Consider the following 27,697-nt stretch of genomic DNA (forward strand, 5'->3'; position numbering starts at 1 on the left):
GCGCAGATCACCAAAGTAGTACCGCTTCACGTTGCTATCGAGCACCTTGTAGATGATCTTCTGCGCCTCGTAATCCGTCTCATCGGGTAGGGTCGTCGGATCGACGGTCGTTTTAGCAAACCCGAGGAACTTAACCAATCGTAGGAATAAACGTTCTTCCAAATAGACCGCCACTGGTCGGATACTAAGTATAAAGTGCTCGAAGATGACAGCATTTGTGTTGGGGCTTGGTAGTTGCCGTACGTTGAGCTGCAGTGATGACGGGGAATTGCTGCCAGTCGAAGTTCTTCTACCACTGACCGTCGAGGACATTTGAGTCGAATCCGCACTACCGGCACCACCACCACCACTACCACCAAAGGTGTAAAGCATGATCGGACAGGACGTTTCAAACAGTTGATTGTCTATCTGCATATCACCGACACTAAAGTCAAGTGTATTCACTGTTGGCGATCGTATGCACTCCATGTTGATGTTTTCGAGCGTAACGTAGGCGATCTCTTCGCACGGTTGGTTCGAGATGAGCGATAATCCAATGCCTTTGCGTAGCTTCAGCTGCACATGGTACGCCATAACGGAAGACTCCTTACGCTTCGCCATCTCCTCATTCCGCTGCGCTCGTTCCAGCCATGCCTTGGCCCGCGGTGACGATCCCAGCAGTTCCTGCTGCAGCTGTTGATGGTGTTCCTCAAACGACCCATGATGATCGGTGCTGCTTTCGTTAGCAAAAATGTGAGAAACATGCTTCCAGCTCGCATCCAACGTGAGCGGTCCGATACTACCGGCCTTGACGTCACGAATTTGAATCGATTTGATCGGACCATCCATTCGGTACGCCACCGAGAGGCATCCGGAACCGGGGCGCAACTTTTGCCGTTCGATCGCCTGCTCAAACGGTACGCCACATTTGGTCACGACCTTCGTGTCCGATACACACATCCCCAGAACAGCCTCCGATCCTTCGCGCAAACCAAAAATTCCGCCCCTTGCCTGGACGCACATGTTAGAGTGTTCACACATCAGCCGACCATCCTCGGTGAAGCGCCAGGTTTGTGTCAGTTTTCGCTGCCGATTTGCTGGTCGTACGACGAGCCCGATCAGATGCATCGGTTGTGGCGGTTTCTCGAGGTCCAGCACGTACCGCGGTTGTTTCTTGCCCGGTTCACTAGGTGGTGATGTGCCTTCGTGTTCCAACTGTTTTTCGTTGTTCATGCGCCACAGCTGGGACCGATCTCCGGCCTGTTTGCGCACCAGCAGCACCCTTCCATCGACCACACCTAGCACTAGCTGGAGCGTTTGTACATCGAAGCGACCGCCGTCACCGGCGTACGAGGGCACAGATGATTCGAATGTTTGCCCAAACGCGATGTAGATAAAGTTTTCGTACATCAACCGGAACGGTTCGAAACCACCTTCCAGACGACAATTGGAGTAATCACCCCCGGGAGCCTCGAGCTGCAGGTATGGTGGTCCGGTCGGTTCATCCAGTACGTAAGCGATCGACGAGTGAGGCCGTACGATCGTCTTAAAAATGGAACGACCGGCAGATGTCACCGGTTGGTGGAAGCTGATCGGTACGTGCGAGTAATTATCCAACCGGATCGGCGGTGGCAGCGCTTGCGCATCACTAAACACCATGAAGTATGTTGCGCCATGCAGGATCGTTTCAAGACGCAGGAAGTGCATGGCACCGTTCATGTTACGGATGTTGATATACAAGCTGAGCCCTGTCCCACTGATCGGTATACCGCCCGACCAAAGGCACTCGGGTACCTCGGGCAATCGTACGCATAGCTCATGCTCGCGCTCTAACCGTGGCCAGTGGAAGGGAATATGACAACCCGGTACGGCTTCGATGTAGGCTGACCGGGCAGCAGGATCATAAACGGTCGTGCTGCTGACGAGACACTTCTGCAGCACCTGCAGCTTGTAACTACTGCGGTTGTACAGCTGATAGCGCGGCGAGAACGTCACGATCGACGTTTGACCATACTTTCCTCGAGCACGCCGTACCTCTATTCCGATGATAAACGTTTCCGACACACCCATCAACTGCCGATGCTGAGTGCTCTGTTCCAGCTTGAACGGTTGACACCACTGCAGATTGGAGCCATAACGCCGTCCCAGCCGCATCGTCAGTGCACCCGAACAGCTCGGATCGCTGAAGGCGAACATGAACGGACTGATCATACGGGCTTGTTCATTCTCCGAAAACTGCCCGGCACACTCGGTATCGAGATCATCCTGGCGAAAGACGAGCGGAAGCCCGGTTCGATTAACCAACCAGTACGGTGCACCGATCGATATCTGTACACCGCGACCCCGCATCGTCACGATCGTGGCCGATAGCTTCAGCATGCGTTTGCATACATCGAACAGACGAACATCTTGAGTAACCGTACCGTACGTAGCAGCAGGAATTGTTACAAAACCGGCATTAGGATAACTATCAAGCGTTACTTCCAGCACGATCTGCTGTTCGATATCCACCTCGGTGATGCGTGCAGTTTCCGACGATGAAATCCGACCCTGGCTGCCCGATGGCAACCGATAGAGCAAATCGCAGGGCAGCAGATTGTGAATGCGCAATGGGGGCCAAATAGTGATCACGTGGCCCGGTAGATGAATCACCTCTTTCGCCGGATACGGTTCCTTGCGGATAGACAGTAACAGCTTACAGGTTTTATCCCGTGGCCCACGACAACTGCGTAGCTCCTGATAGTTCTCGCCCGGTTCGATCGCATCAGACCACTGCACACCGCGATCGGTAAACTGAAATCCATTATGAGCGAGCATCTTCGGAACATCGAACCGCTGCAGTAGACTCCAGCCATCGCTTGAATTGCTCTGCTGCGAACCACCGATGCCCATCGTCGCTAATGCCGTCACCGGTGAAGCCGAACGGGATGACGCAGATTGTTGCTCCAGCTGCTGATCGCCAGGGATCGCGCTGGCAACGGTAGCGTTCGAAACTAACGGTCGGAAGTAGAGGACCGCATGGACATGCGTCAACGGTACATGAAGCAGCTCGTTCGAGTGCAGTATGGCAGTTTTGGTATCGGGCCAGTGGCGTATGTTGAGATGACCGAACAAGTGTTCCATCTTTACGAGTACCGGCAGATCGAGCTTGTTAATCAGCTTCAGTGCCGACCGGACGGTGATCAGCTTCTGGGCCGAACCTTCCATCGTCACACCGAACACGATCCGTGCACGGGGAATTTGCGAGTAATCGGAAACGGTACACAGGTCTGGCCGCGCATGGCGGAAGTATGTCCCGACACGGTCGACTGAAATCGGTCCCACCTCCTGCCAACCCTCGACGCGTACAGCTATCTGGTGCAGGTTCACCTTATGGCTATCCCGGTGCCGTGCCTTGTTACGTGTCCCGTATGAGAAAGTCGCCATCGAGCCCGGTTCCACCAGGGTCCAGTTAGCTTCCGCTGGTACATTGGGCATCGAGCTCAGGGAGCTACGACCAAGCGAGGAAATGAGCTCCGAGGAGATCAGCGTTGTGTACCATAGACGTACGCCAGTGTCATTCTTGATCGCGAAAGGTATGAACGGTGCCCGTTGACGATAGTGAGCTTGCTGGCCTCTCGTTGCAACCAATTGTGCCTGCGAAACAGATGTGGGAGAACTATCACTTCCCTTCGTTGTTGTCGTCGTATCCGAATACAGATCCTGCATCCAATTGTCCTTCACCATGGATATCAGCTCAATCAGTGTGCTGGTGACGTTTAGCCTCAGCGTATCGTTGCTTTCCACGCGCATATTCAACCGATTGCCTCCGGATGCCCCGGTCGGTGGTTCCGAACCAATCGTCAGTTGGCTGTAACCCCATTTCGCTTCCAGCTTCCAAGGTTCAATCATCGGTTCCCAGCCGCTCAGCACACGATTGTAGTAATCGATTGCAAACACTCCCGATATACGGCCCGCGTTGAAGCCGGAAAACGTAGCGCCGAGAGGATCATCACCGACACCGTCACTGATGGCTAGCGCTTGTCTCGCGTTTTCTACCGCTGTATGCTGTTGTTGCTGTTGATCAGTGCGATACCGCGTTTGACCAACGTCTTGCCGTAGATCGAGCTTGCTCAACGAAAGCTCCATCAGTGGCACATCCGCATCGCGACAATCGTCAATCACGCATATCGAAATGCAGGGAGACTTTAGCTCGATAGCATTAATCCTAAAAGAACCATCACCTTCACCACCTGCACCACCGTCTGTGCCACTTCCGACACTGCTGCTGTGGCTCAGCATGCGGCCGGATTCGTCGTGCCGCCGTGGTTCCTTGTTTTGCGTTAACCAGAGAGCCGCTTCATCCAGCTGATTGCTACATCGCTCCAGCGCTTGTAGACAATCGTCTCGCTTGAACCCAAGGTGGACAAGCTTTTCGACGGATTTTAGATTCACCATTTCCCCATCATAGCCACCGTTACCGCAATCGCCCGAAACGGATCTGGCATAGCTCTTCCTACTGCCATCCTTGCGCTGGTGTAGCTGCTGCCGAGCATTCTTCGTCTGTTCGGGAAGCGATTCTAGCATCTGCCGAAACATTCGCACATCGTGATAGGACAAGCGAATACACAATTGTTTCTGCATTTGAATCTACGAAAGAAAAACCAATTGAGGGCGTTATAAATTAGATTCTGGTTGATAACTGGTACACTGGCCGCCTAACTTACCTCAAGAACTCCCTTTTTCACATCCATATTGATAGTGACGGGATCAATGATCGACAGTGCGGTCCGATCTTCGGCCCCGAAGATACACGAGAACACTTCCAGATTGTTCAAATTGATCGAAAGCGTTTTGTTCGCTTCGAAAGGACGATACGATACGACTGTTGTGCTCTGTCGAATAATCAATCAGATGAAAGTGAAAACACCTCATTCGAATCTTCTAAAATCAGATTTCCTTACCTTCAGAATGACGGCATTCGTATCATGCTGATCCGTTTTCTCCACAAACACCAACTCCGAATCGGTAATGTTAAGCTTTAGTTCCATGCGACCCTCCTCGGCCGGGGCTGTCGGTGCCATGCGCCGTGGTGCCTCGTTGGGGCTATTTCGTGGGACGGCCGTACTAACGTTTGTGTCATCAACCAGCAACGCTGCTGGTTGAGCCGGTGGATCCTCTTGTTGCAAGATAAAATCCCGCGCGTTCTCCAACCAATCCAGTATTGCCATTAGACGCATGTTGTTCAACAGAATGGTAAATTTAGTCAGCTCGCGGCGCCGTCGGCTATGAATTTCCGCCTGTACCAACTCCGTCCCCGGTTCGCCGCGGATTGGCTGAAGAATGTTGGGAAACACGTTTTGTACTTCACCGCACCTCGGGCTTGTACCTTCGTCCGTCAGGAAGCGTGTATCGATCAACTGAATCTCCTGCGATACCAAATCGATATCTTGTGCTCCATCACTGAAGCAATCGACTAGAAGCTTTGATTTGATAAAGTTAACACACGCTAACGGTTGCACCGTTTGACGCGGATCGTCTAGCGTTTGAACCAAGCGGACGGACACATCCAACAGTTCGAGATTGATCGAAAGGTTCTTCCACACCTCGTCTAGGATGCTATCGGCAGCGGATCCTAGTGCATCGGTCGCGTTCAGGGTAAGCGTGCTGTTTGGAATGGAGAACGCACGCAAGTAGAGCTCATCGATCGTTTCACCGAGATTGTGCGACAGAAAGCCACGTATCAGGCGATATTGCTGCAAGTCCAACAGGGCATCCAACTTCGACAGGGTACCACGTACACTTATATCCGGAACTGAAACAGAAGGAGAATGTTTTCAATCAAGCCACCGTGCGTGCCCCACCACTTAACCAAGATGCTTACCGAAATGACTGGTCAGCGAGTCCAAGTTCCGTTCTACCTCCAGCTTCAAGTGACACTTCTCCTTCAGCAAACAGGCTCCCTTCCTCACCAAGCGATAGCCACGCATATCAATTACGGACGACGATGATGCACCGTCACTGGAGGTATTTACCCCCGCCATTGCCGCCGGTACACTAATAAACCGTTCATCCGGCTTCTCCTCCATGCGAGCGGCGAAGATATCCGTGTGGAAGAGGTTGACGTGCATCACATCGAGCACCTCACGATCGCCAGCACTCAGACGGAACTCGTTCGTTAACCTAAACTCACCCAAATCTGCTACGATCACATGTTCGCTATTGTAGCTCATCGGTAGCAGTATAATCGGTGCGCCTGCATTGATAGCCAGCCCAAGTTGTGTCGGTCGCTGATTGTGGTACGCTCGGGCATCCGAAGGTTTAATTTTCCTCATCATTGGCTGAAATAAGAGATTGAAGTAACACAATTAGTGCAGTTCCAGAAGTGCACTGCAGGTGCACCAGTAACAGCTTACCGTTTGGAGATGGGAAAACTCTCGGAAGAAAAGCTGAATTTCCGCAATGAAGCGCTTCGTGTGGATGTACCGCACCGAAGACATATCGATCGATAGCTGGGCATCCTTTTGCAGACCACGACCGGTTGCCGTGGCCATACCTCCTTTAGCCGTATCACGAACATACACAAAGCTCAGCGCTTCCGTACCGGTCGTCATAAACTTCTCTCGATACAGCGAGCCATACTGCGTGAGATCACTGAGTGTGATTGACCCCAGGCTTCCCTCGACCTGCTTCGCTACGCCTCGTTTCGAGATGGTGAGCTGTGCGTTCGAGACGTTCGCTTTTGCAATCTCGTACGTAGGTTTGGCCAACACCAGACTTAAAGATCGAACCGAAATTTCAAGCTTCGACTGTCCGATTGTGTTCGCTGCTGTCGCCGGTTCAACGGGCTGCTGTTGATTGATACCTTTTGATGAAGCGCCGTCGGTGGCTAGTCCAGCATCAGCTCGATTCGATGATGAACCACTCGCTCTATCACCACTCGAAGGTGAGTCCGATTCCGAATCCGACAGCAGACCGAAGAAGTCCAGCAGCACAAACCAGCTCTCGACCGATACGATCAGATCGAGTGAATTGAAATCGATAAAGCTGGACTGCTGCAGCGAACCGAACTTCGTGGCGAACGTTGAACACGCAGGATCGACCAGCACCGAGCTGTAGATAACGAGATTTTCCTCCGGATCCAACCGTCCCCCGGGGCTTGGCTTACGTATCGAGGGTGTCGGGGGTGGAGTCTCTGGACAGAGCGATTTGTTTGCGGTCAAAAAGGCGAATCCAGTCTTATCTTCCAGATTAGTCGGTAAAGAGTTAGGTAACCCTTCCATGTTGGCCAACAGCAAACCGACCAAATTGGGACACGAGTGTGATGCGAACGAAGAGCAGTTAAGCCGCGCTGTCGCCGAGTCCCGTTCCGCCGACGTCACCACCATGTACCGGTTTTTGGCCGTATCCGGTTGCAGCAGATCCTCCATGAGCAGCGAACGAAGTGATATCTTGATGTGCGTTTCATACTGTGTTCTCTTATCGAAATCAACACAGAAATCGCGGAACGAAATTTGCACCAGTGCCTCGTTCCGATTACCGTTTAACTGGATAATGAACGCTGGTAACTCAAAATGAACCCGAATAGCGATCGTAGACGAGGAAGAACCACCAACACCACCAGCACCGCCCAGGGCACGGTGATCGTCGAGACTGACCTGATAGAACAGTGCCTGGCGTGCCTTCGAGGGTAGCGGAAAGGTGTGGAAGGATGATTCCTCGGCCAGTTCGGTTACCTTTTCCAGTGTCGTCGGTACTTCGCTCGGTGGCCGTACTAGGTCTTTCGGTATCTTGAACAAATTATCGATCGTCTCCAGAAGCTGCTCGTACTGCTGGCGTTTGAGCGACAAACGTAAGGGTTTCACGACGCAACCCACAATACGAAAACCGTCGCTACCATCTTCACATTCGCCACCATCGCTAGCACTACCGCACTGCTCACGGTAGATCTCCAAACTGAAGATCGTATCGTGTATGATTGGGATAGCGTTCTTTTTGCACGAATACAGATCCTCCGCTCTCGGTAATCCAGCAAAGCGGAATCCCTTCCGGTTGGTCGTATCGAGTGAGTAGAGATTAATGTTCCGGAAGTCAATCCTATACACATCCAAATCAATCGTTCCTGTTGAACCACCTGTTGGACGACCTGCTGCTACTCCTCCATCGGCCGCTATACTATCAATAAATTCCGTCGAGTCCTCTTTGGCAAACCGTATCCGGCCACTATTACCAGCCGTGGATCCGTCCAGCGGTGGTTCAAAGATTCCATCCAAATCGCTTAGGTTGCAATCGATCGACGTCCGATCGGCTCCATCATCGTCGCGCCAGCGCTGACCACCGAAGGTATAGCCTTCCTCCTCAAGCAGCACCGTCGGAGGGTTTGAAACGTTGATAACGATGCGTTCCGGGGGGCTAGAGTTCCCAGTCTGTTCCTGCGTATTGCTTACTGTGATACGCCCGAGATGAGCGACCAGCACTTGAGGGCTGCTGCTGCTGCGTGGCAGTATCAGTACTGGAGTTTCTAACGTAATATCCATCTTCAGCGTATAGTCCGAGTTGAGCAGTACGTCCTGCGTCCGGGAAAGGGAAACCGTTCGCTGTCGCCGGACGCGTCTAGGAGAAGCGTAGCTACTCTCCGGCCGGCTTCCAGACAAATCCGTCCGTGATTGTACGAGACCCAATGCCATGTCCGTGGCCTTCTCCCTAATCGAGCGGGCCAGGTTCTTGAGATAATGCTTAAACTCGGTCGCACACCAGCTCAGCTCTTGCATAAATCGAGCACAGTGTATAAACCACACCGAAGCCATCTTCACACGGATATCGATACAGGCGTTCAGATCCTTCGAGACACGAAACGAAAGGGCCTGCCTTTCTTCGTGCAGCGTCTGCTGCTGATCGATGCCTGGCGAAGAGCTGCGCTTAGCGCCTACACCCATCATACCATACACTTCCTGTGCCAGCGACTTCATCAGATCCGGTTCCCCTGCAACACCATCTCTATCCGCCGTTGCATCGCCCTCAGAAGCTGGACCGCGTCTGGGCTCGGTAAGCGGATCTTTACCAACGGAAAGGATGCGCTGATGGTTGACACCTTCGGGTGTAAGATCCAACACTTGCAGCCCACCTAACGAACCTTCGACCGTAATAACCGATCCAAGCGTGGCATGAATCTTCGCTTCTGACATCGTGAACGTGCCCACCTTACGGCCAACGAGATAGTTGTCACGAATCAACGCGCGTAGCACGAGCACATTCAACCGATGGAAGTCGAACGTTATCTCAAGACGCACCGGGTTCGGCACCTCCGTCGGTGCTTCACCTGCGTCAACCGTGTCCGATGGTCGTTGGCGAGTGTCGTTTGTTGGTTTTGGGGTGTGCGGTGATGTTTCCGGAGAAGTAGGTGGCCAACTATCACCAGCAGCATAGAGCACATAAGTACCACCATTGGTTTGTTCTGGTGGCGTAGGTACTGGAGGTGGGATAACACGCTTTACGAAGCCAAGCAATTCAACGATCGTTTCTTGATTGGCTGGAAAAAATCAAACAATTTTACGTTAATCACGGTGTTTCTGTTGCTGCTCGAGCTCACTTACCGATGATATCCAAGTTGTTAAACTGTATGTTAGCCACCTGTAACCGATCTTCAGGCCTTTCGGCCGTAACGAACACGATCTCCACCGTGATTAGTGCATCTAGATCGCCGAGTGCCGACCATGCCGCATTCCATGTGGGAGAATTTGCTGTTTTGTTTTAAACCACGTTTACGTAAGCGTATTTCCGTACGGAAAAGGAAAGGAAATAGTTCGAAACACGAAAACCGTCCGGTCGCCCACGGACACGGTATAAACCGAGTAATTCGAAAACATCAAACGGAAACAAAATGGAAATCAAACCAAACAAATAACGGTCAGCGAAGTCAGCCACGCATGGTTGGTCCCCGTCGCATGATAAATCGAGATGAAAAAAGGAGAAAGAAAGAGAATGGAAAAAACCAAAATAAAACATGTTAATGCGCATGCACTCGTTGGAAGCTTGAAACATAACATCTATGCTTGAAAAAAATGTGAATTTGAAAGAGTGATGTCTTTCGCGGACTCTTGACCTTTGGCTACAGTCCGGATCGTGTTTGTAGGGTGTATACTAGCATACCAAGCAAAAAAAACTTGATGGTAATAGTTCTACTGACTGCAATTTAAACATCATTCTTGATCATGACTGCAATTTAAACATCATTCGGATTGATGATAAAGCAATTTGTAACTGATTATAATAGAGCGAACGTTATTTACAAGTATCGTTATACGAGCAACCAAATGAGTAAACTAATGGTTTATAAACTTAATTTAAAAATAACGGTAAACCAAATGTAGATCAACTGATTCATTGTTGAGTTCCTAGCATGTAAATCACGCAACATATCCCCATATTGTTTTACCTCGCTGCAGATTGTTTAACGCTTTAGATATGGTAAGCGGACTAGTTGGACGATTGTAGTCTGCCATCGGATCTGGAGGTGATGCGGGTGAACATGGTGAGCTTGGTTCACTTTGGAGCAGACTTCCGGAGAGACTGTCCATTCTGCAAAGTAAGCAACGAAAGTTAAATGATGGTTCTTTGCGTTACCACTGTAACTCCTTAACCATACTTACCCGACATGTCGATGACTGGCGATTAGCAGCTCAAAATCCTGACCAAACGATTGCATTGCATCGACCAGCAGGAGTCCATGCACGGATAGCGTCAGGCTGATATCCTCCGGACGCTGACTGTAGCCCGCCTTTACGCCCGATACCTGCAACTCGGCGACACTTCTGCCGCGTGATTGCACCTCCAGTGACATCTGATCGATGGTGAACTGAAACACGACAATGTTCGTCACCGACGACCCCTCGGAACTCGTCGTATCTTCCTCGCCGTTCATCCCATCGTTAGCCAGTTTCGTGACATTCGCCTTCACTGTTGAACCATCGACGTGATGTGGCGGCGGAACCGGTGTCTGCATAGTCGGTCCCCCAGCACGAGTAAGCTTGTTAGCAAGGGTCAGTATCGAGGATACCTTGTACTCGTTGATGTGTGCGTTCAGTTTCGGTAGCGTACCGGATAGTGTAAGGCTCGGGTATTGTGGATCGTTCGTGTACACAACACGCCGCTCGACCTGAAGCACGATGCTGAACCGATCGAGCACGTGTAGGTTCGACGTTCCCTTCTGACTAGCCGTAGTCCAGCGCTCCTTCGCGTGACAGACCAGCACCTGTAGATCCGTTAACTGAATGTGATAGCGATCGTACAGTCTTTGGTAAAGCTGAAAATCACTCAACGCCTCAGCTGCCGCTGCCATTGAAAGCGCTGCACCACCAGGCCCGATTCGGTCGTTGCCAGCCTGCTGCTGTCCGGGTAGCTCCGACATGGCGCTCTCGAGCGTTGGCGAGTCTGTGGTACTCGCCTCCGAACCCGGTGGCGTTGAGCAGGGTGTCATAAATGCATCATCCTCATCATTTTCTGTCTGATCGGGTGACTTTTGAACAGCACGTCCTCCCGTACCTGCCCCTCCACCACCAGCATAGGCACTCCCTCGTTGCCCATTCGTACCGGATGCCGTTCCAGTGGTACTCACACCACCCGGTGCTGGTGAAAGTCCTTGTCTCCCACCGTTCGTAAGCTGCAAACGACCAAAATCCACCACAATGATCGTACTGTTGATGCGATCGCTAAAATTGTCAACAAAGATGATTTGCGGTGCGCTGATATCGAACTCTAGCGTCCACGTCGTCCGCTCGCTCAGATGACCCTCGATGATGTAGTTCCAGTTACGCATTAGCTCCTGTTTCGTTTTGTTTTTCATGTCCTCCAGCCGGCGACGGGCATCGTATTGTTGATGGGGCTTTGCTAGAAAGTCCACCAGCCACCGAGCAGCTTCCATGTTGTAAACAATGTCGAGGGATTTCGATTTTACCATCAACCGACAGTCGGTGTCGTAGGACAGGGGTTTCCGTTCATACTGGAGCTGAAATAGGGGTTCCACCATCGGCGCATCCGATGCTCCCATTGATCTTCGTCCACCAGTAGACGATACGGTACCCGGAGCGGCTAGTGGTGTACCCGTGGTAGACGATTTCACGTTCACCATCGCTGACGATGTCGTTTGCACTAGCAACACTCCTTCATCCTTTTGCTGTGGTTTCACCAAATCCGGAAACTGTGAGTTTACCGTTAGCCGATCCTTAACCAAGATCGATCCGAGCGATAGACCAACATAATGCGACCCGCTACGCGGTCGTGATTCCACATCCATCTTCAAATCCTGGAACAAAAACTGCAGCTTTGGTGTCATCTCGAGAGCGCTGCAGAAATCGATCGTTCCACGCTTCAGGATGAACTTAAACTTCCCAAACACAGCATCCCGCTTCAGCAACGAGTTCGACTCTACCGAACCGGCCAACGCGTTCAGTATTTCGTCCTCGAAATTGGTCCCACCTTGACTAAGCTCCTCTTGGCCCCAGAAACCAGTGGTTCCTCCAGTTTCTCCTCCTGACTGTTGGTCATCCGTAGGCAGTGCACCGAGTACCGCTAGATCTTCTTCGCCCGCTCCCGGAGGCGTACCGTCATTGCTATTGTTATTATTATTATTATTATTATTGCTGCTATACCATCCCCACCACTGGGGGAAGAAGTGCACTAGAAGTGTCTTCCCTTGATTCGTTCCACTCGCTGCACCGCTACCGGCACTAGCACTCGCACCGATTGGTGACTTTACCAATGCCGGTGCCATCTGGGCCATGCAAATGTCCCTTAGCAGTCTCAGCTCGTCGAACGTTCGCTCACGTTCTAATCGATCCTTAAACTGTTTGTCCGCACTTGACAGTACCTCGTTCGGGTTCGCGACGACCCGTTTGTAGATGCGTATGTATTGCATGTTTTCGTGAGCGATCTCGAACGGATCCGCTCCCAAATGATGACACAAACCATGGCATCGTACTGCGTAACGCCACCAAGAACGTGCCGCCCCTGTTCCAGCACCGATCGCCGTTGCTGGTCGCATCAGCTTAAACCTTCGATACCGTGCTATATCGTCGAGACCCCGGACACACTGCATCATCTGATTATACTGTATCTAAAGGGTGAGATGGGAGAAAGAATGGCGGATTAGTCGATCGGAATCGCCGGCAAACATGGCTACCGGCGCCCCCACTTACATCACTCAGCACTATTTTGATCTCATCCCAGATGAGGTCACAGACAAGGCGTGGCCGGCTGCGGGTCCGAAGCGGGGTTTCGCTGCGATCCCGCTGTAGCTGTGCCCGCACGCTAATCGGACTGATAATGTGCACGGTGGAGGTTCCATCGTCGGCCGCCCGCGGATCCCAATAGACGGAGAAGTTGCTCAACTCGACCAGCTTATAGGTAAGCTGCTGGGCCGCCCAGGCATAGTTAGGTGTGCCTCGCGAACCCGGCACCCACTGTTCATCACAGCTTTGCGCCGACAGAGCCTCTATTTGGATGCCACAGGCGAACCGCTGCCTAGGGATAGTTAGACCATCCTCGTACCGTATGTGGATACCGTTAACGGTGAGCTGCAGGTTTTCGACGATGTTCGTAACGAGCGAGGTACCGTAGTTGAGCCACCCGGAGTAGGACGACGCATAGTAGCTCCCCTCGGTGACGGGTGTTTCGCGCTGGGCACGCCATTTCGCCTCGAGCCGGTCGAGTGCGGCGACTTTAAAATCGAGCTCAGTCTGCTGCTCCGCTTCGGCGTTCCAGTCCTGCTCGAGATCGATCGGGCCGCAGGTCACGTTCACGTTGTCGATGTACAAACACCAGGAGGCGGTCCGAAAGGCACGCACGGGCACGGTTAGCTTCACCTTACCGATCGTACCGCTAACGATCTGTAGTGGTAGTCCGAAGTGGCGTAATGCATCCTTCCGCAGTGGTAAATTTTCCAGCTCCACTTGTCCTACACAATTTAAAGAAAAACCACGAAACAGTCAATTGGGGGGGAGATGAATTGATTGGCAAACAATCAGCATTTACGGTAAGAGGCAGTGTCGCTGCGCTCTTTACAATGATATTCAATTGGTACGCAATCTCAATATGTTTTGCGATCCGTGTTCTTGTTAGCAATCGAGTTTAACAATCCAATAAAAACGGTTTACAATACAATAACAACGCTAAATACGCTTCACAAAAACAGACACTATCTATTGTTTTGATCCCAGTTGGGGGATGAAAGCGGGAACCAAAAAAGGCGCCCAATCGTAGGTTGAGGTCACATAAATAAATTCAAGAAAACAAGAACCGAAAGGAATTAGATTGCGCTAAGCTAAGATTACGGCCTCTAACGACACGTTTATTGCAGCGATGGAGCGGAATGTGCTTCCATCAACGGTGGAATGGCCTCTAATCTAAACCATAGCGGCAAACAGAACAGATTTAAACTTTCTATGCATATGATACATTAGGACATCTAATGGGAATCCGCAGAAGTCAACAATAACATTCTAGATAGAGATCATGACCAAATGAGTGACAATAAACACAATCGAAAAGAAAAACAGGGAAAACCAAGAAATTGCAAAAGCCTTAAGACACACACCGTAAAAACAACCATTTTTGGGAGATATTTAGCATGTATGTAATGATGAACCTCGTAAATGGTCTAAGATGGTATCGGATAATTATCTAGAATCGAAAAATAGTCCCCAGAAAATAGCTTTAGACAGCCTAGAAACGGTGATTTTAATACTAAAGGCTACAGCCTCCAGAAACACTGATCGAACTATAAGCAGTTAAAACCTGCCAAAACCAGTAATGCGTATCGGTGCGAAAAAAAACCAATTTTGGAACAATTTTTACTACTGGAGCAGTGATGCTAACCACGATCATGTAATAATGCAGCACGACAAAGGTACAGATCATAGCACTTTCATGCTCCATAGTACTTTTAAAAATTCTGCCACTACACCCGCTGTATCTAGCTCGCTCTAGTTAAAAGCAGTTTTGATTAAAAGTACAATGTGTAATGCCTGCACAATGTCCAAGCAGCGTAAAATAGAATGCCTTTCATTCTACGACTCGTCGGTTTATCATTGCTATATCGTATCTAGTTATATGAAAAAACAATAATTTCATTATTTTAATTACTGTGGACCACAAATCTGATCAAACGAAGAGCGGACTATCTTTGATTCAGTTATGGCACAGGCCCTGGTTAATACATACCAAGAAGTGTAAACAGTAAAGAGTATTATTGCACCTAACATCCGACATCGAGCCACAGTTTCACTTGACTTTTACTTGAAGATGACATCAGCCACGACAAATCAGGACGCCGGCGATTAGTTGGCGTCACCACGACCACAACCTAAAGAGTGTTGAGTCATCGAGTGTTAAAAATGATGGCCAAATAGCCGACACACCCGCCGAAACATGCGGTGCGTAGCATTTCATGATGTTACGTCCAACAAAATCGTAGCGAAAACAGCATTTATCTATCATATTTGCTTTTTCTTTCGCTGTCTATCTCCCTGGGGCCCAATTGCTAAGCCGATATCAATGTGATAGAAAAGACAAATTCTTTTACAACCCCACACTTACGACACCCCATCGTGACTGAACATTCCACATTACGCAAATCTTCCTTTATCTTATCTCCTGCATGGCCGACCCCTGCACACAGCAGTAGCTGCTATGTGCCGTGTGTCCCTACAGAGCTCATATCGAATTACCACAAACCAATCATACGAAACCGATATCACCTACATTACTTTGAAAGATCATCTGCAAGGTACTGGTGGCTCTGTAATTAATTAGTTGAAATAATTGGATTGATTGGAGGTTACGGAAGCCTCCACCGAAACCAACAAAGACTGGCCGTCCGCAAAAGCCGGTCAAGAGCGCGATCTTGGAGGACAGCATAAGGGATTGGCGCAAGCAACACACGTGAACGCATGTTCCGTGTGCAACAGGTTTCCGTACGCGCATCGCGAAACTGCGATCGGGGAAATCGGGGGGGGGGGGGGGGGGTAGCCTCTACCGACGACCCACGATTTCATTCATGCATCCGTGATGTTGCCAGTGTTGGCTGCAGGTTTGTTTTTTGCTTTTGTTTTCACGCTTATTACTATCCTTCGGTACCGAGTAGTAATAACGACGGCCAACAGCACCGGTTATGCCACCTTGAGCTGTAGTCCGGGTCCGACTGTTGGCGCTTTTCCTTTTCGCACAACAGTTTCCATGGTTACATTTTCCATCCAGCGCGATTGCGACCATCCGAAACCTCGGCTGGTTGGGTATCTTCCTCTTTCTGATTCGAAACGAGGCTCAACTGTTACTGCTGCTGCTGGTCGTTCAGGGGCCATAGTCCGTGGCCATAAACCCGAAACGGTGCAGGCTTTCGAACGAGCGAAAGTGGCAAAAGTCGGCGACGGAAAACGCAACCTTTGCCCTCCTGCTTCTTCGTATGCGCTGGTCATTGTTGACATGGGGACACGCATCGACGCGCTACACGACGTTGGATGAAACGGTGGACTTACCCGAAAGCAGAGCAATCGTCAGCTGAGCGGTGTTGAGGTTTTCCACATACTTCCCGAGGTAGTTGTTCAGTACCCAGGCAATCAGTTCCCGTAACATGCTGGTGCCGACCCTGGTCGCGGTTGCATTTGGCGCGAGCGAACCGCGTACTCGCTACGTCGCAAAATCTGCGCTGCTGGGCCGCGGAGACACAACGAATACAGCGTCAATTAGCTATCGTCGCAATCGCCACACCACCACACTTCAGCTTCTGGCGGGAGGAGGTTTTGGCCAGTGACAAATTTCTCTTTTATTGCGATGTAAGCGACGGCCCCGACGAAACCTTCATCACGGTGCTTCTACAACTGCGGATCACTGAAACGGAATTCTCCGGTAACGATCTCCACTGCACGGCAAACACACGCACGCACGCACGCACGCAGGCACGCAGGCGGCCACTTCCGTGGCCAGCGGGCTTCAGGTTGAAGAAGAACTTATGTAATTGGAGCCCCGCAACCGAACCTCACCGCGAACGGCTGGTACGGTTCAATTTGGAAGCAACGACGGGGTCAAACTTCACCAAGAAGCAAAATGAATCACGCACGCACTCGTTTTCGCGCGAAGAGGGATGACGAAATTTGGCAAACACTGGTTCCTCTCGTTGCCGTCTATTGTTTAACTGCCGAACACTGTTTAGCGACCGAACGACCGGATTCGTAGCGCGTATAATAGCTGCAGTTTCACAGTTCTCTCCTCACCGCGGAATACGCTTTTTTGTTACGTTGTTGGAGAACGCACGGAATTTTCATCTTCTTCTTTTCCTTCTTCTTCTTCTTCTTCTTCGCGTTGTTTTTGTTCGCTTTGACAGCTGACCGCCGAGGGGTCTCTGGAAGTACTGTGAACGATTTAAAAAATATATAGTGATTGCATTATCACAGTGCGTTTGCGAGTCTCTTAATCGTTTTAATTTTTCAATTTTTGGACGGATTTTCTATTAAAATCATTTCCGAGGGAGAAAGCTTCGTCGTTTTCGTCGGTTTTCGTCGACGGAGACTTCGACTCCTGGATCCTGGGGTGTCTACACACGCCATGTGACGGGTATGAAGCAGCTGTGAAAAAAAACTCCCGGAAAAAAGTTCAACATTTTCCAGGCTCTCGATTTTCTGTGAAAAGCTACACTAAACGCACCGGAAAAACGGTAACGGTAGTTAGGGCCGCTCGTAGGTTCATTAGACTCAGTGTCTCAGACCTTTAGTTGGTACCGTTAGTCAGCGTCTTCCACGAGGCGCTGCACCACCTGCTCTTATTCCCTACAAGGATAAAAACCGCTCGAGGCCGGTACCGGTGGTGGATCAGTTTCGAACGCATCCGAAAATGATGGAAATGCACATGCAAATGGAGCCACACGACAATCTGTCGCAGCTGATGCAGCACTCTGATGATCCACCGACCGGAATGGTGCCGACGAAAAGTGCCGGGAAAAAGGCTTCGCGCAAGAAAGCGCCCAAAACGGTGGCACCACCCATGGCAGGTGGTATGCCGTTGGATGAGGCGCTGCGCACGGAAATCAACACAAACATGAAAACTCCGATATCGGTACTACAGGAACTGCTGAGCCGCCGTGGAATCACGCCACAGTACGATCTTATTCAGGTGGAGGGAGCCGTGCATGAGCCCACCTTCCGCTACCGTGTCTCTTACCAGGACAAGGATGGTAAGAAGCGCGTCGCCGGTGGGAACTAGCCTGGAATTGACTCGCACTAATCGGTGCTCCGTTTGTTTTCGACCTTTTCAGCGATGGGCACGGGAAAGTCAAAGAAGGAAGCGAAGCATGCCGCTGCCAAGGCATTGATTGATAAGCTGACCGGTTTTAACGAACAACACCAACCTATCCACCTTACCGTTAAGCATGAACAGTGAGTTTACTGGCCCATTCGTGTATGTTACATCAGACTAACGTCCATTTGTTTCTCTTGTCGTGGTAGGAATCTTAACAATCATAGTACAATGAGCGCCACGGAGGAGGAACCGACGGGAAATCCGATCGGGTGGCTACAGGAAATGTGCATGGCCCGCCGATGGCCACCGCCGATGTATGAGACGGAGATGGAGGTCGGTTTGCCGCACGAGCGCCAGTTTACGATTGCCTGCGTCGTGCTGAAGTTCCGCGAAGTAGGCGAGGGAAAGAGCAAAAAGGTTGCAAAACGGCAGGCCGCTCAGAAGATGTGGCAGCGGCTGCAGGATCAGCCGTTGGAACAAAACCACGTGATGCAGCTGATTGACGAAGATGGCAATGAAGAGGTGAGCAAGTGAGGGAAACATTGTCGTGGCGGAATTGTGGATGTCTTTTCCTTGGGCTTTGGATTATTGTTATTTGACCACAAAAACTAACAAACCAATCCTGAAGGCACTAGAACCTAATGCCATAGGCCAGGGCAGAGTGTCCGATCGCTACTTTCCCCAAGTTACCTGTGCCTGTATGTTCTGATGCGTTTTTCTCCTCGTGTCCTAGATGCGACCGACCGGCATTGCTGGCCGCTATGCAGGGCTGAAAAATTCCAATATCCCGTGTCTCACGACGGCCCAGGGTCAAAAGGTGTCCCAGTTTCATAAGTCGCTGAAATCGCGTGCCGGTGAAGCGCTCAATCTGCTACAGGTGCCCGACCTTGTGACCTACCGAGGTCTTGGCCTCGCAGACATCACTGTTTCGCTAACTACTATCCTCTATTTTTCTTTACAGCACACCAGCCTGGGTGACGGTTCGATCGATTTCATTCTTCTGCTGGAAAGGATCGCCAACGAGCAGCGTTTCGAGGTGACGTACGTCGACATCGACGAGAAAACACACAGCGGCCAGTATCAATGTTTGGTACAGCTATCCACGATGCCGGTTGCCGTATGCCACGGTACCGGACCGACCGTGCGCGATGCCCAGCTACTAGCCGCCCGTAACTCGCTCGAGTATCTGAAGATTATGACGAAATCCTAAATAACGGCTATTAAGGGGGTAAGTGAAACCTCTAGTTGACGCTTCATCACTTGCTGTATGACCCAATGTGTTTTCCTTGTTGTCTCTTTTTAGGCCCCCTCTTGTGCGGAAACAAACAATGGCGGTACTGTGTTTGAATTTTGTATGAATTATGCGCGTTTATCCCACACGCTCCTCCAAAACCGTAGCCCGAACTAGCATCTTTACCAGCTTTGGGAATGCGTTGGGAAGGGTGTTAAGTCGAAGGCTAAGGAGGGGAAAATACAGAATGCGCCAGATCGTGAATGGGTCAAAGTGCGCATTCGCAAACGGCACAGCCTTCCATTTGGGTAGCTATTTGAGAAGTAGAGGATGGATGGGCATAATGGAACAGCGCCCAGCATATTGCGATGGTACACTCACGGCTGGCACACATTTTTACTCTTCATAGTTGTTCAAAGCGTTTTTCATTATCCAATAGGTTTACTCTTTAAATTTAAATCTATAAGATGCTTAATTTTCGTTCGCGATCTTATGAAAGGCATCTAGAGTTCCTAAATTTATCTTATCCAGTGCATACCTTACCGAGACGATGTGTGTGAAAATGTGTGTTAACCGTTCACCGGTAGTACCGGATCTATGATGCTAGCTGTTTTAATAACAGAAAGCGAACCGGAAGCGGGCGACTGTGCTCGCGCTTCCTCAACCTCCTAACCACGGCCAATGGTATCGTCGTACAAGCTATACTTTGCATGGAACTAGTGGATTTTATTTTCCTCAAACCGAAATGTCTCGAAAACGGAGACGCATACATCAATTCTTACATATTAATCGAAACGATCATGATGCGGTGAGTGTGCGAAAAGCGGTTCGTACAAGTGACAGAGTGGTAAAGTGTGGCAAACAACAGGCAGCTGTCTATAATGATATGTTTTGTGTTACAACTATTCAACGGATCGGCGCCCTGCTTGTGAAAATTGGGTAGTACGCAAGCAAAAGTTTCCCGTCCATGGGAATATGGGAATTTTCCCCATGTGGCACCATCTTTCCATTGAAACTTTTCACTAACTCTTATTATATGGTAGTGAAGTATTTAGTGTGTTTGTGTGAATGCGAAAAAAGCTGCACTATTACGAACTATTTCCATTTTTATTTCTATTTTAACCTTATAATTCCTATTTCCATTATATTTTATTCCATTGGCTTTGATGTTTTCTACATTTTTCTAGCTCAACAAACACGACTTAGATTAACCGATGCTGCGTTGAAAAGGTGAAACACGAAAGCAGACACGTACCAAGCATATAACGGGCAACAGACTAGCGAGAAGCTTTGTGTGGTTAAAATACTGCTTATCTATAATAATGGAATTTTATCTACACAAAACTAACATTGTCCATTTGTCAATGGAGAGCATAATAGGATTGAAGGCACAAACAAAAATCGCCACCCTGTGAACATATTGAATACTTGGTAGTTCAACAACAGCGGTGCATCTGCATCATGTCCCCTTGTGCGTAGGAAGGAAAATGGGCATTAATTTAGTGCAAAGTATAGAGGTTGTAATACTATGATTGGAATCAAATAAAAGACAATTCATTTGTCAGTATTATCTGCTTCTCGTGTGATTCTTTCCCTAGTTCCCTGGTCCCTGGCTCCCATCATCTTCTAATGATACTTCCCAACACCACGTGGTATGAAGATGCTGAACAGCGCGCATTCCGCGTAACACATGTAACGCTAGTAACGGAATCCATTGACACTCACCAAACTCACCAAAAGGGGGTCCCGGCACCTTCTTGTCCACAACGCACAACACTGTGGACCCAAGGAAACCCACCAGCTGCAGGATCTGAGGCACAGAACCGACTCCACACCGAAGAGTGAAACCGGGCTCGAAGTGAATCTAACTCCCGCCAGCGCAGCAGCAACCCGTGTGTTCCGGGGACATCCAGCAGCGGAGGGTGAGTTGTTGATAAGCGCCCCTACGAGCCGGGTGGACAAGGTGATGAGCGCTAGCTGAAACTGAAGGGCTGGTTAAAGAACCGCTGTTGCAGGAATAAACCTAGGGACGCATAAACTTTTGGCAACATATTGAAATGAATGTTCCTTTCAGAAGAATGGATTACAGTAGAGCCGTGGATTTGGCCCAAGCCTACCAAACACCACCCTCCTACAAGCCACCGGAATCTCTGGAGGAGCTGGCGAAATGTACAGACTATCCGAACACGAACTCCACCCACTACCAGCTGAAGGATCCGGAACCACGGCCGGATAACAAACTACAATCAATGTATGAGCTGGTGACCGTGAACGCGACTGGCCATACCATCGTAGCCGGCAACGATTACAAAAGCCGCCGGTGGGCAGGAAGTTTTTGTGGTTGGGAATCAGCCACCGACATCGGCGACGAGGAAAAAGCATCCTTCGGAAGGCAATGTGAGAGCGCCGTAACGGCGCTATGCTACACAATGAATGACTCTCTGGTAAAGCCAATCGTAGAATGAAGGAAATCTGTGTTCGGTTGCAGTCCTAATTCCCTTTTTTCGGTTTTAGTTCGTCCTTGGTAACGATCGCGGTTCTATCGAGCTTTGGTCTACCGGAAATTCCATTCGGGGGCCGGGCTACTCGCTGTATCTAGTGGACAACCGGTATGAACACATCGGAGCAATAACGGCGCTGGATGTGTTCCGGGGTGACGATAGTCATGTTATTTCCGGCTCAACGGATGGTTGCATAAAGGTTTGGGATTACAGCGAAGGAGATCTACATTCCAGTCACACCTTCCACCAGGCCCACACTTCCTTCATCACGAGTTTAGCTACGGATACAACTCAACCGTCGCTGGCGGTAAGCTGCTCGAATGATCGCTCAACACTTCTTTGGGACTTGCGGGAGTTGAAACCGGCGAAGGCACTGTTTGAAGGACACGATGTTCCCTTCTCTACCGTTCGGTGGACGGATGAGGCCAACTGGAACCGGCTCGTTGCGGTCGGTGATGTGGCAGGACGCGTACACTTCATCGACGTCCGACAGCCGAATGTCTTCCTCGAAACCGTCTCGTGTTTCGATCGAAAGATACAACGAATCTCTTTCCATGGGTACGCATGTCGGATCACGTGTGTTGCATCATTAAACGACGCCATTAATGATGTTTGCATGTTTCAGGAAACGGTTCGCGGTGCTTGCCAACGCACCGGAGGTTAAATTTTACGACGAACATTCGAAGGAGATACACGTAGAGCAAAGTGCCACGAATTACGTCCGGGATTTGGTGTGGGATCGACAGTCGCCGGATGATGCCATCGGTTGCACGCTGCTAGGTTGGGACAGTTACGTTCAACATATTACTATAAGATGAATGGAATCTACGCTTTTGTGAACAATACAGCTATTCCTTTTTACTCGTCGGATTTCATCAGCAGGGTAACAGAATTAACAAAATGAATACCAGCTAACTAATAATGAAAGCCGATAGTACCTCGATTATCTTCACCAAGTACTTTGAGATCATATCTTGAAGCAGAACAAAACCAAACTAATGACTGAAATTCAGATTGCAAAACTCCCAGTAGCATAAACGATGAGTTCAATGATAATTGAAACGATTAGTTGAAAACAATGTATTACTTCCTATTTACGTGCTTTGTTCACACAACCACTACACATCTTCTACTGTACCATCATCATGGCACGCCGCCACGGTGGTTCCTCCAACAGCATCCTGCCCCACACGGAAACATGAGAAATAGAATTAACACGCTGTTGCTAATAAAACGCTCGACAGCTTTATTCGACGCAAATAAAGATCATTAACAGTTTGCCGCTTACATCAAAACCTGAATTGATTGAACAATATCCCGTTGGTCGCGCTTTGTTGGGAAGGATATGATCCTCCATTCGCTTACTCGTCTGTTGGTTGTTTGTGCTTTCGACTTTCGATTTTCCTTCCTTGGGAAGGTTGGCAGCCAGTTTACGTCCCTGTAATATCCTGTTGTTCCTATTTGATTGTCCAGGCGTCCATCATTCGTCTTACATGTCTAAATGCGTACACCGAATGCAGCCTACGCGCTAGCTTATCATAATAAATGCATCATTTTCACTGTTACCACCGTGCTTCTCCTCCGTCGAAGAAGCTTCTAGTTCGATAATGCGCTCGGTCACGAGCTCGCCATCGCTGCTAAATGCGTAATTTTACCTGTTTGTTCAACTTTTTCTCCAACCAGCTGTGCTACCAAAAAAGGGGCTCACTTGCTATGATGATAAGCTATCGCCAAAAATAAAGGCTCGCAGTGCCAACTCCCACCTGCCAGTTCAGGTCCCCTCAGACACCTGATATATCATCTTATCGCAAAACGAACTCTGCATCGTGAGTTCAACGTTGGAAGAAGGAGGGAACGGGTAGGGAGCGGGAAAAGGGAAGACATTGGATTTGGAATTTGATTCCTACTGCCCTCAGTTTCGCTTTCTTAGAGAAATACAAAACCTTAACAGATGCTTGGCACGGATCACTCTCACTGGTTGCTGGAATGTTCGAATTTATGCTGCAGAAGTTCGAGCGAGAGATAAGGGAACTACAGAAAGAGGAGAGTAAGAGAGAGCAAGCGAGAGATGTCGCCCGACCACTTAACCCACACTCGCGTTACGCAATCTTCGCGATCATGTTTCTTCGAGAACACAGCCTCCCACCCCTCCCGATCGCTAGTCAATGTACGGTTGCAGTGCTTCTCCTGCCAGTCTGCGTACCCACGTCCCCTCCCGGTTATCAGTTCTCCTGATTTACGACTGGTACTCCTTGCGCAGGACCTTGGCGATCGTGCTGAGCTGCATGTTGGTCGTTCCCTCGTAGATCGCACCGATCTTGCAGTCGCGATAGAACTTCTCCTGCGGGAAATCCTTGGTGAAACCGACACCACCCATCCAATCGATGCACTTGACGGTCGCCCGCTGGGCCACCTCCGACGCGTAATACTTGGCCATGGCGGCCTGCTTCAGGAACGGTACACCGGCCTCCTGCAGGCGGGCCGCATTGTACACCAGCAGCCGAGCGGCTTCGATCTCTGTTGCCACCGTGGCAATCTGGTGTTGCATACCCTGGAACGAGTACAGATCCGAGCCGAACTGTTTGCGCTCGAGCAGGTACGGGATGGTCGCATCCAAACAGCCCTGCGCCAGGCCGATCATTTGCGCCCCAATACCGATGCGGCCCTCGTTCAGGAAACCGGCCGCATACTGGTAACCCTTGCCGAACTCGCCCAGAATGTTCTCCTCCGGGACGCGCACATTGTCCAGATGGAGCGTGCAGGTTCCGGAAGCGCAGATACCGAGCTTGCTCTCACGCTTGCCCACGGTGAAACCCTCGTACTCGCGCTCCACGATGAACGTGGTAATGCCACGGTAGCCAGCCGATGGGTTCGCATTGGCCATGATCAGGAACACACCGGAGATGTCCGAGTTGGAGATCCACATCTTCGTACCGTTCAGCACGTAGTGGTTGCCATCCTTCTTCGCTGTCGTCTTCAGCGAGAACGCATCTGATCCGGCCGACGGTTCCGACAGGGCGAAGCTACCACTGAATTCCTGGCTCAGCTTCGGCAGATACTTCTTCTTCTGCTCCTCCGTGCCGAGTTTGATCATGAGCGAGTTGACGAGCGTGTTGTGGATGTCGACAAAGGCCGCCGTCGCAGGGCACACCTTCGATAGCTCCTCGACAACCAACATGGTGGTCATGAAGTTACAAGCACTACCACCGTACTGTTCGGCCACCTCGATGCCCATCAACCCGTTGTCGAACAGGGCACGCACGACCGACGGATCGAACTGGTGTTCCTCGTCCATCTTCTTGACCAGCGGAGCGATCTGCTCCTGGGCCAACTTCGCCACCGTCTCCTTCATCACCATCTCGTCCTCGCTTAGATAGGTGACGGGGCTGGTCGGTCCGGTATTCGTGCCGAATGATGAGGTGGAGTACTTGCTGCTGGTAGTGACTACCGGTGCCTGTCGGGCACCGATCGTGGCCACCGAGCGGACCGCATGACGGAACACGTTCTGCAGCATGGTTTCTAGGGTTCGGAAATCACTGGTGGATTCACTACTGCAGAAGCGGAGTAGGGCGGAGAGACACTTGGCGGAAACTGACCGGAGCGAACGACCGATAGACACGACTGGCCACGTACGAGTGATCGATCCTCGCGGCCCGGGCCGCGGTCGTTCGCAATTCGCCAAAACGGGTTACCAACCACGATCGCCACGAATTGAAATGTGCCAGTGTGTGCGTTAATAGCTGCGCCGGCCTTCGTCCGACCGCCCCCCCCCCCCCCCCCTTCCATCCCAGCGCCCCCATTTCTTCAATTCCGGTTCTGGCTCGCACCAACACCGTGGCGATCATATTTCGGGATGTCTCGTAACCCGCGGTGGGGCCGTTTGGAGTAGACGACAAGAGACACATACGCACGCAAAACCGCCAAGCCCTCTGCTCCATTGGTCGCTGGAGAAGAGGTTGAGCCCGCTGTGTGACTGAGTGTGACTTAGCATTTATATTAGTGGCCCGCAATGAGTTCGTGGATGTGTGGCGCCCCCACCGGCTGGAGACATGCGCATGAAAGCGAATTGGCGAAAGAGATGGCAACAACACTACCGTTGAGGCCCCATTCTAATCATTCTAACCACCTGATAAGATAAGTAAAGTACGATGCGTGCGTCTGTGTAAGGCAGCCACGCGATGGTGGTTGGTGGCTTAGTGATGGAGAAATAGAAACGGCGCACATGTCGTTTGGTGGGGCCATATGTGTTGGTAGTCAACAGCCCCAACCTTGAACGACCATTCGCGTTGCGGTACGCGCGGCATTAGAAAAAAATATAATGAGGAGGCTGACAACCCCAACCGCCAACGGCGGTAACATAAATGCGCTAACGTTGTCGACTTGTAAGGGCTTGGATAAATCAAAGCAACGGTTCGCCATCCCGATGTCGCTTGGAAATCCTTCGCAAATGAAACGCTTATCACACTCCAAAAGGGCGCACAAGCAGGCGGGTTCAGTTGTTTCCAAGCACGCGTTTCTAATCGAAGCAAACAACGGAAGCATGCATGTGTTCTGCTGCAATCTTTAATGCCGCCATTAATTTATATTGGATCGTCTTGATGATCGTTTGTTAAAACATAGATTAACCGATTTAAATATGCTTAGATTTTAATAGACGCATTTGTAGGTTTGGTCAAAGGCTAGATGTCTGCAATTGATGTTTTTTTCGGTTTTTTTTGCATTTACTTTACTGTGTAAACAGAGGTATGTACTCAGAGTAGGAGGAGGTTATTTTTAATAAAATCGATACCCATCGTTCGTTCTCTTCCGTCGTTAAGTGATGATTACAATCGACCAAGCCTCCGTTTTGCTTACTTAAGATACTTCTTTAGTTCCCAATAGTGTCACGTAGGAAAGTTTAGGAAACTCTCCTCGAAGAAGATCGGAATGATCCGTCTAGAATTTCGCAAACGTTCGCACCACCACCGCAGTAGTAAGCTTACCGTATCGTCAGCAGTTTGCATGCTGCGACGATAAGATTGTTCGCATGACGATACGTCGACCCTGGTTGCTGGCGACAGGCTATAGATTGATTGAATTAAATAACATTTCATTTCGCTTTCAAAACATCCGAACCGCGGGGGACGGTGACGATAATGGTTATTCTCGTTTTCATTGGCATCACCACGTTCTTACGCGCTCTTGTTGACCGACATGCCTCTATGACGAGAAGGTTCCATAATTCGCGATAACGGTCGAGATCATCTCTGCAAAAACAACAGTACGCGACGAACTTCTGACGATCGAGATCAGCTGGAAGCTATAGAACATCCGAGGTAACTCGAGGTAGTACCTACTGTAAACCAACTAATAACGCGAGATCACTATGTTCCCGCGTACGACCCCTTTAATAAAAACCGCACACAGAATCAGTGTGTGTGCAAAGAAGGTGCTCTTGGAGGCTTGGCGGACATTAAAAGGACGTTATGGCGAACGGTAAAGCAAAACAACAACACGCAGACAACGGACGGCGCCTGGAGGTAACCGGTTTTGGCTGAGGGCGAATTAATCGAAGGAAAAGTGGGGTGCTTCACGGTGCCGTTGTTGAGATGGAACGTGATATTTTTTACCCTGAAAACTTCTTCTTCAGTCTGCTTTGGAACTGATAAAAAGTTAAAAAGAAAAACATAATTGAATAACAAATTATGTTTTTCCAAGAATAAACAACCAGAGCGAGTTCCGT

The 27,697-nt window shown here is 50.1% G+C and overlaps 4 protein-coding genes across 7 annotated transcripts in view; 2 read left to right on the top strand and 2 right to left on the bottom strand.

Annotated features, from left to right (window-relative positions):
- The window catches only part of LOC125948759 (intermembrane lipid transfer protein Vps13D), a 19,020-nt gene extending 1,734 nt beyond the window's left edge, over positions 1 to 17,286 (bottom strand). Inside the window, exons 1-10 of the mRNA XM_049675114.1 lie at positions 16,488 to 17,286; positions 13,152 to 13,909; positions 10,608 to 13,069; positions 10,394 to 10,536; positions 9,552 to 9,698; positions 6,375 to 9,487; positions 5,843 to 6,299; positions 4,923 to 5,773; positions 4,686 to 4,853; positions 1 to 4,608 (exon numbers count right to left, since the gene is read on the bottom strand). The exon at positions 1 to 4,608 is cut by the window's left edge and continues 1,209 nt beyond it. Coding sequence (XP_049531071.1) covers positions 1 to 4,608; positions 4,686 to 4,853; positions 4,923 to 5,773; positions 5,843 to 6,299; positions 6,375 to 9,487; positions 9,552 to 9,698; positions 10,394 to 10,536; positions 10,608 to 13,069; positions 13,152 to 13,909; positions 16,488 to 16,584 — 12,804 coding nt within the window. The 5' untranslated portion in view covers positions 16,585 to 17,286. The remainder of the gene's footprint in view (positions 4,609 to 4,685; positions 4,854 to 4,922; positions 5,774 to 5,842; positions 6,300 to 6,374; positions 9,488 to 9,551; positions 9,699 to 10,393; positions 10,537 to 10,607; positions 13,070 to 13,151; positions 13,910 to 16,487) is intronic.
- A 283-nt stretch (positions 17,287 to 17,569) lies between these two features.
- On the top strand, positions 17,570 to 21,038 carry LOC125948762 (interferon-inducible double-stranded RNA-dependent protein kinase activator A homolog). 2 transcript variants are annotated; one of them, XM_049675123.1, is made up of 6 exons: positions 17,570 to 18,178; positions 18,260 to 18,380; positions 18,450 to 18,765; positions 18,977 to 19,120; positions 19,205 to 19,471; positions 19,547 to 21,038. In XM_049675123.1, the coding sequence occupies exons 1-5, from the start codon at positions 17,839 to 17,841 to the stop codon at positions 19,451 to 19,453; spliced, it is 1,170 nt and encodes a 389-aa protein (XP_049531080.1). In that variant the 5' UTR covers positions 17,570 to 17,838; the 3' UTR covers positions 19,454 to 19,471; positions 19,547 to 21,038. The 2 variants fall into 2 exon arrangements, with proteins under 2 accessions (XP_049531080.1, XP_049531081.1); XM_049675124.1 differs by lacking the exon at positions 18,977 to 19,120.
- Positions 21,039 to 21,225: 187 nt separating this feature from the next.
- Positions 21,226 to 23,069, top strand: LOC125952007 (protein valois). 3 transcript variants are annotated; one of them, XM_049681204.1, is made up of 4 exons: positions 21,226 to 21,437; positions 21,549 to 21,918; positions 21,989 to 22,533; positions 22,601 to 23,069. In XM_049681204.1, the coding sequence occupies exons 2-4, from the start codon at positions 21,553 to 21,555 to the stop codon at positions 22,791 to 22,793; spliced, it is 1,104 nt and encodes a 367-aa protein (XP_049537161.1). In that variant the 5' UTR covers positions 21,226 to 21,437; positions 21,549 to 21,552; the 3' UTR covers positions 22,794 to 23,069. The 3 variants fall into 3 exon arrangements, with proteins under 3 accessions (XP_049537161.1, XP_049537160.1, XP_049537159.1); XM_049681203.1 differs by having other exon boundaries at positions 21,226 to 21,396; positions 21,552 to 21,918; XM_049681202.1 differs by having other exon boundaries at positions 21,227 to 21,396.
- A 128-nt stretch (positions 23,070 to 23,197) lies between these two features.
- LOC125952006 (short/branched chain specific acyl-CoA dehydrogenase, mitochondrial) lies at positions 23,198 to 25,578 on the bottom strand. Its single transcript, XM_049681200.1, has one exon. It carries the CDS (start codon positions 25,487 to 25,489, stop codon positions 24,212 to 24,214), a length of 1,278 nt encoding a protein of 425 aa, XP_049537157.1. The 5' UTR covers positions 25,490 to 25,578; the 3' UTR covers positions 23,198 to 24,211.
- Between the last annotated feature and the right edge of the window lie 2,119 nt (positions 25,579 to 27,697).

The sequence above is a fragment of the Anopheles darlingi genome, chromosome 2, assembly GCF_943734745.1.
Source record: "Anopheles darlingi chromosome 2, idAnoDarlMG_H_01, whole genome shotgun sequence".
NCBI lineage: Eukaryota > Metazoa > Arthropoda > Insecta > Diptera > Culicidae > Anopheles > Anopheles darlingi.

Bases quoted from the DNA above. Each gene is read 5' to 3' on its own strand.
- LOC125952007 (XM_049681204.1), top strand. From the start codon at position 21,553: ATGGATTACAGTAGAGCCGTGGATTTGGCCCAAGCCTACCAAACACCA. The intron at 21,919-21,988 runs GTAAAGCCAATC...TTTCGGTTTTAG, and splicing joins ACACAATGAATGACTCTCTG to TTCGTCCTTGGTAACGATCG. The intron at 22,534-22,600 runs GTACGCATGTCG...TGCATGTTTCAG, and splicing joins CAACGAATCTCTTTCCATGG to GAAACGGTTCGCGGTGCTTG.
- LOC125948762 (XM_049675123.1), top strand. From the start codon at position 17,839: ATGATGGAAATGCACATGCAAATGGAGCCACACGACAATCTGTCGCAG. The intron at 18,381-18,449 runs GTGAGTTTACTG...TTGTCGTGGTAG, and splicing joins CTTACCGTTAAGCATGAACA to GAATCTTAACAATCATAGTA. The intron at 19,121-19,204 runs GTGCCCGACCTT...TTTTCTTTACAG, and splicing joins AAGCGCTCAATCTGCTACAG to CACACCAGCCTGGGTGACGG.
- LOC125952006 (XM_049681200.1), bottom strand. From the start codon at position 25,489: ATGCTGCAGAACGTGTTCCGTCATGCGGTCCGCTCGGTGGCCACGATC.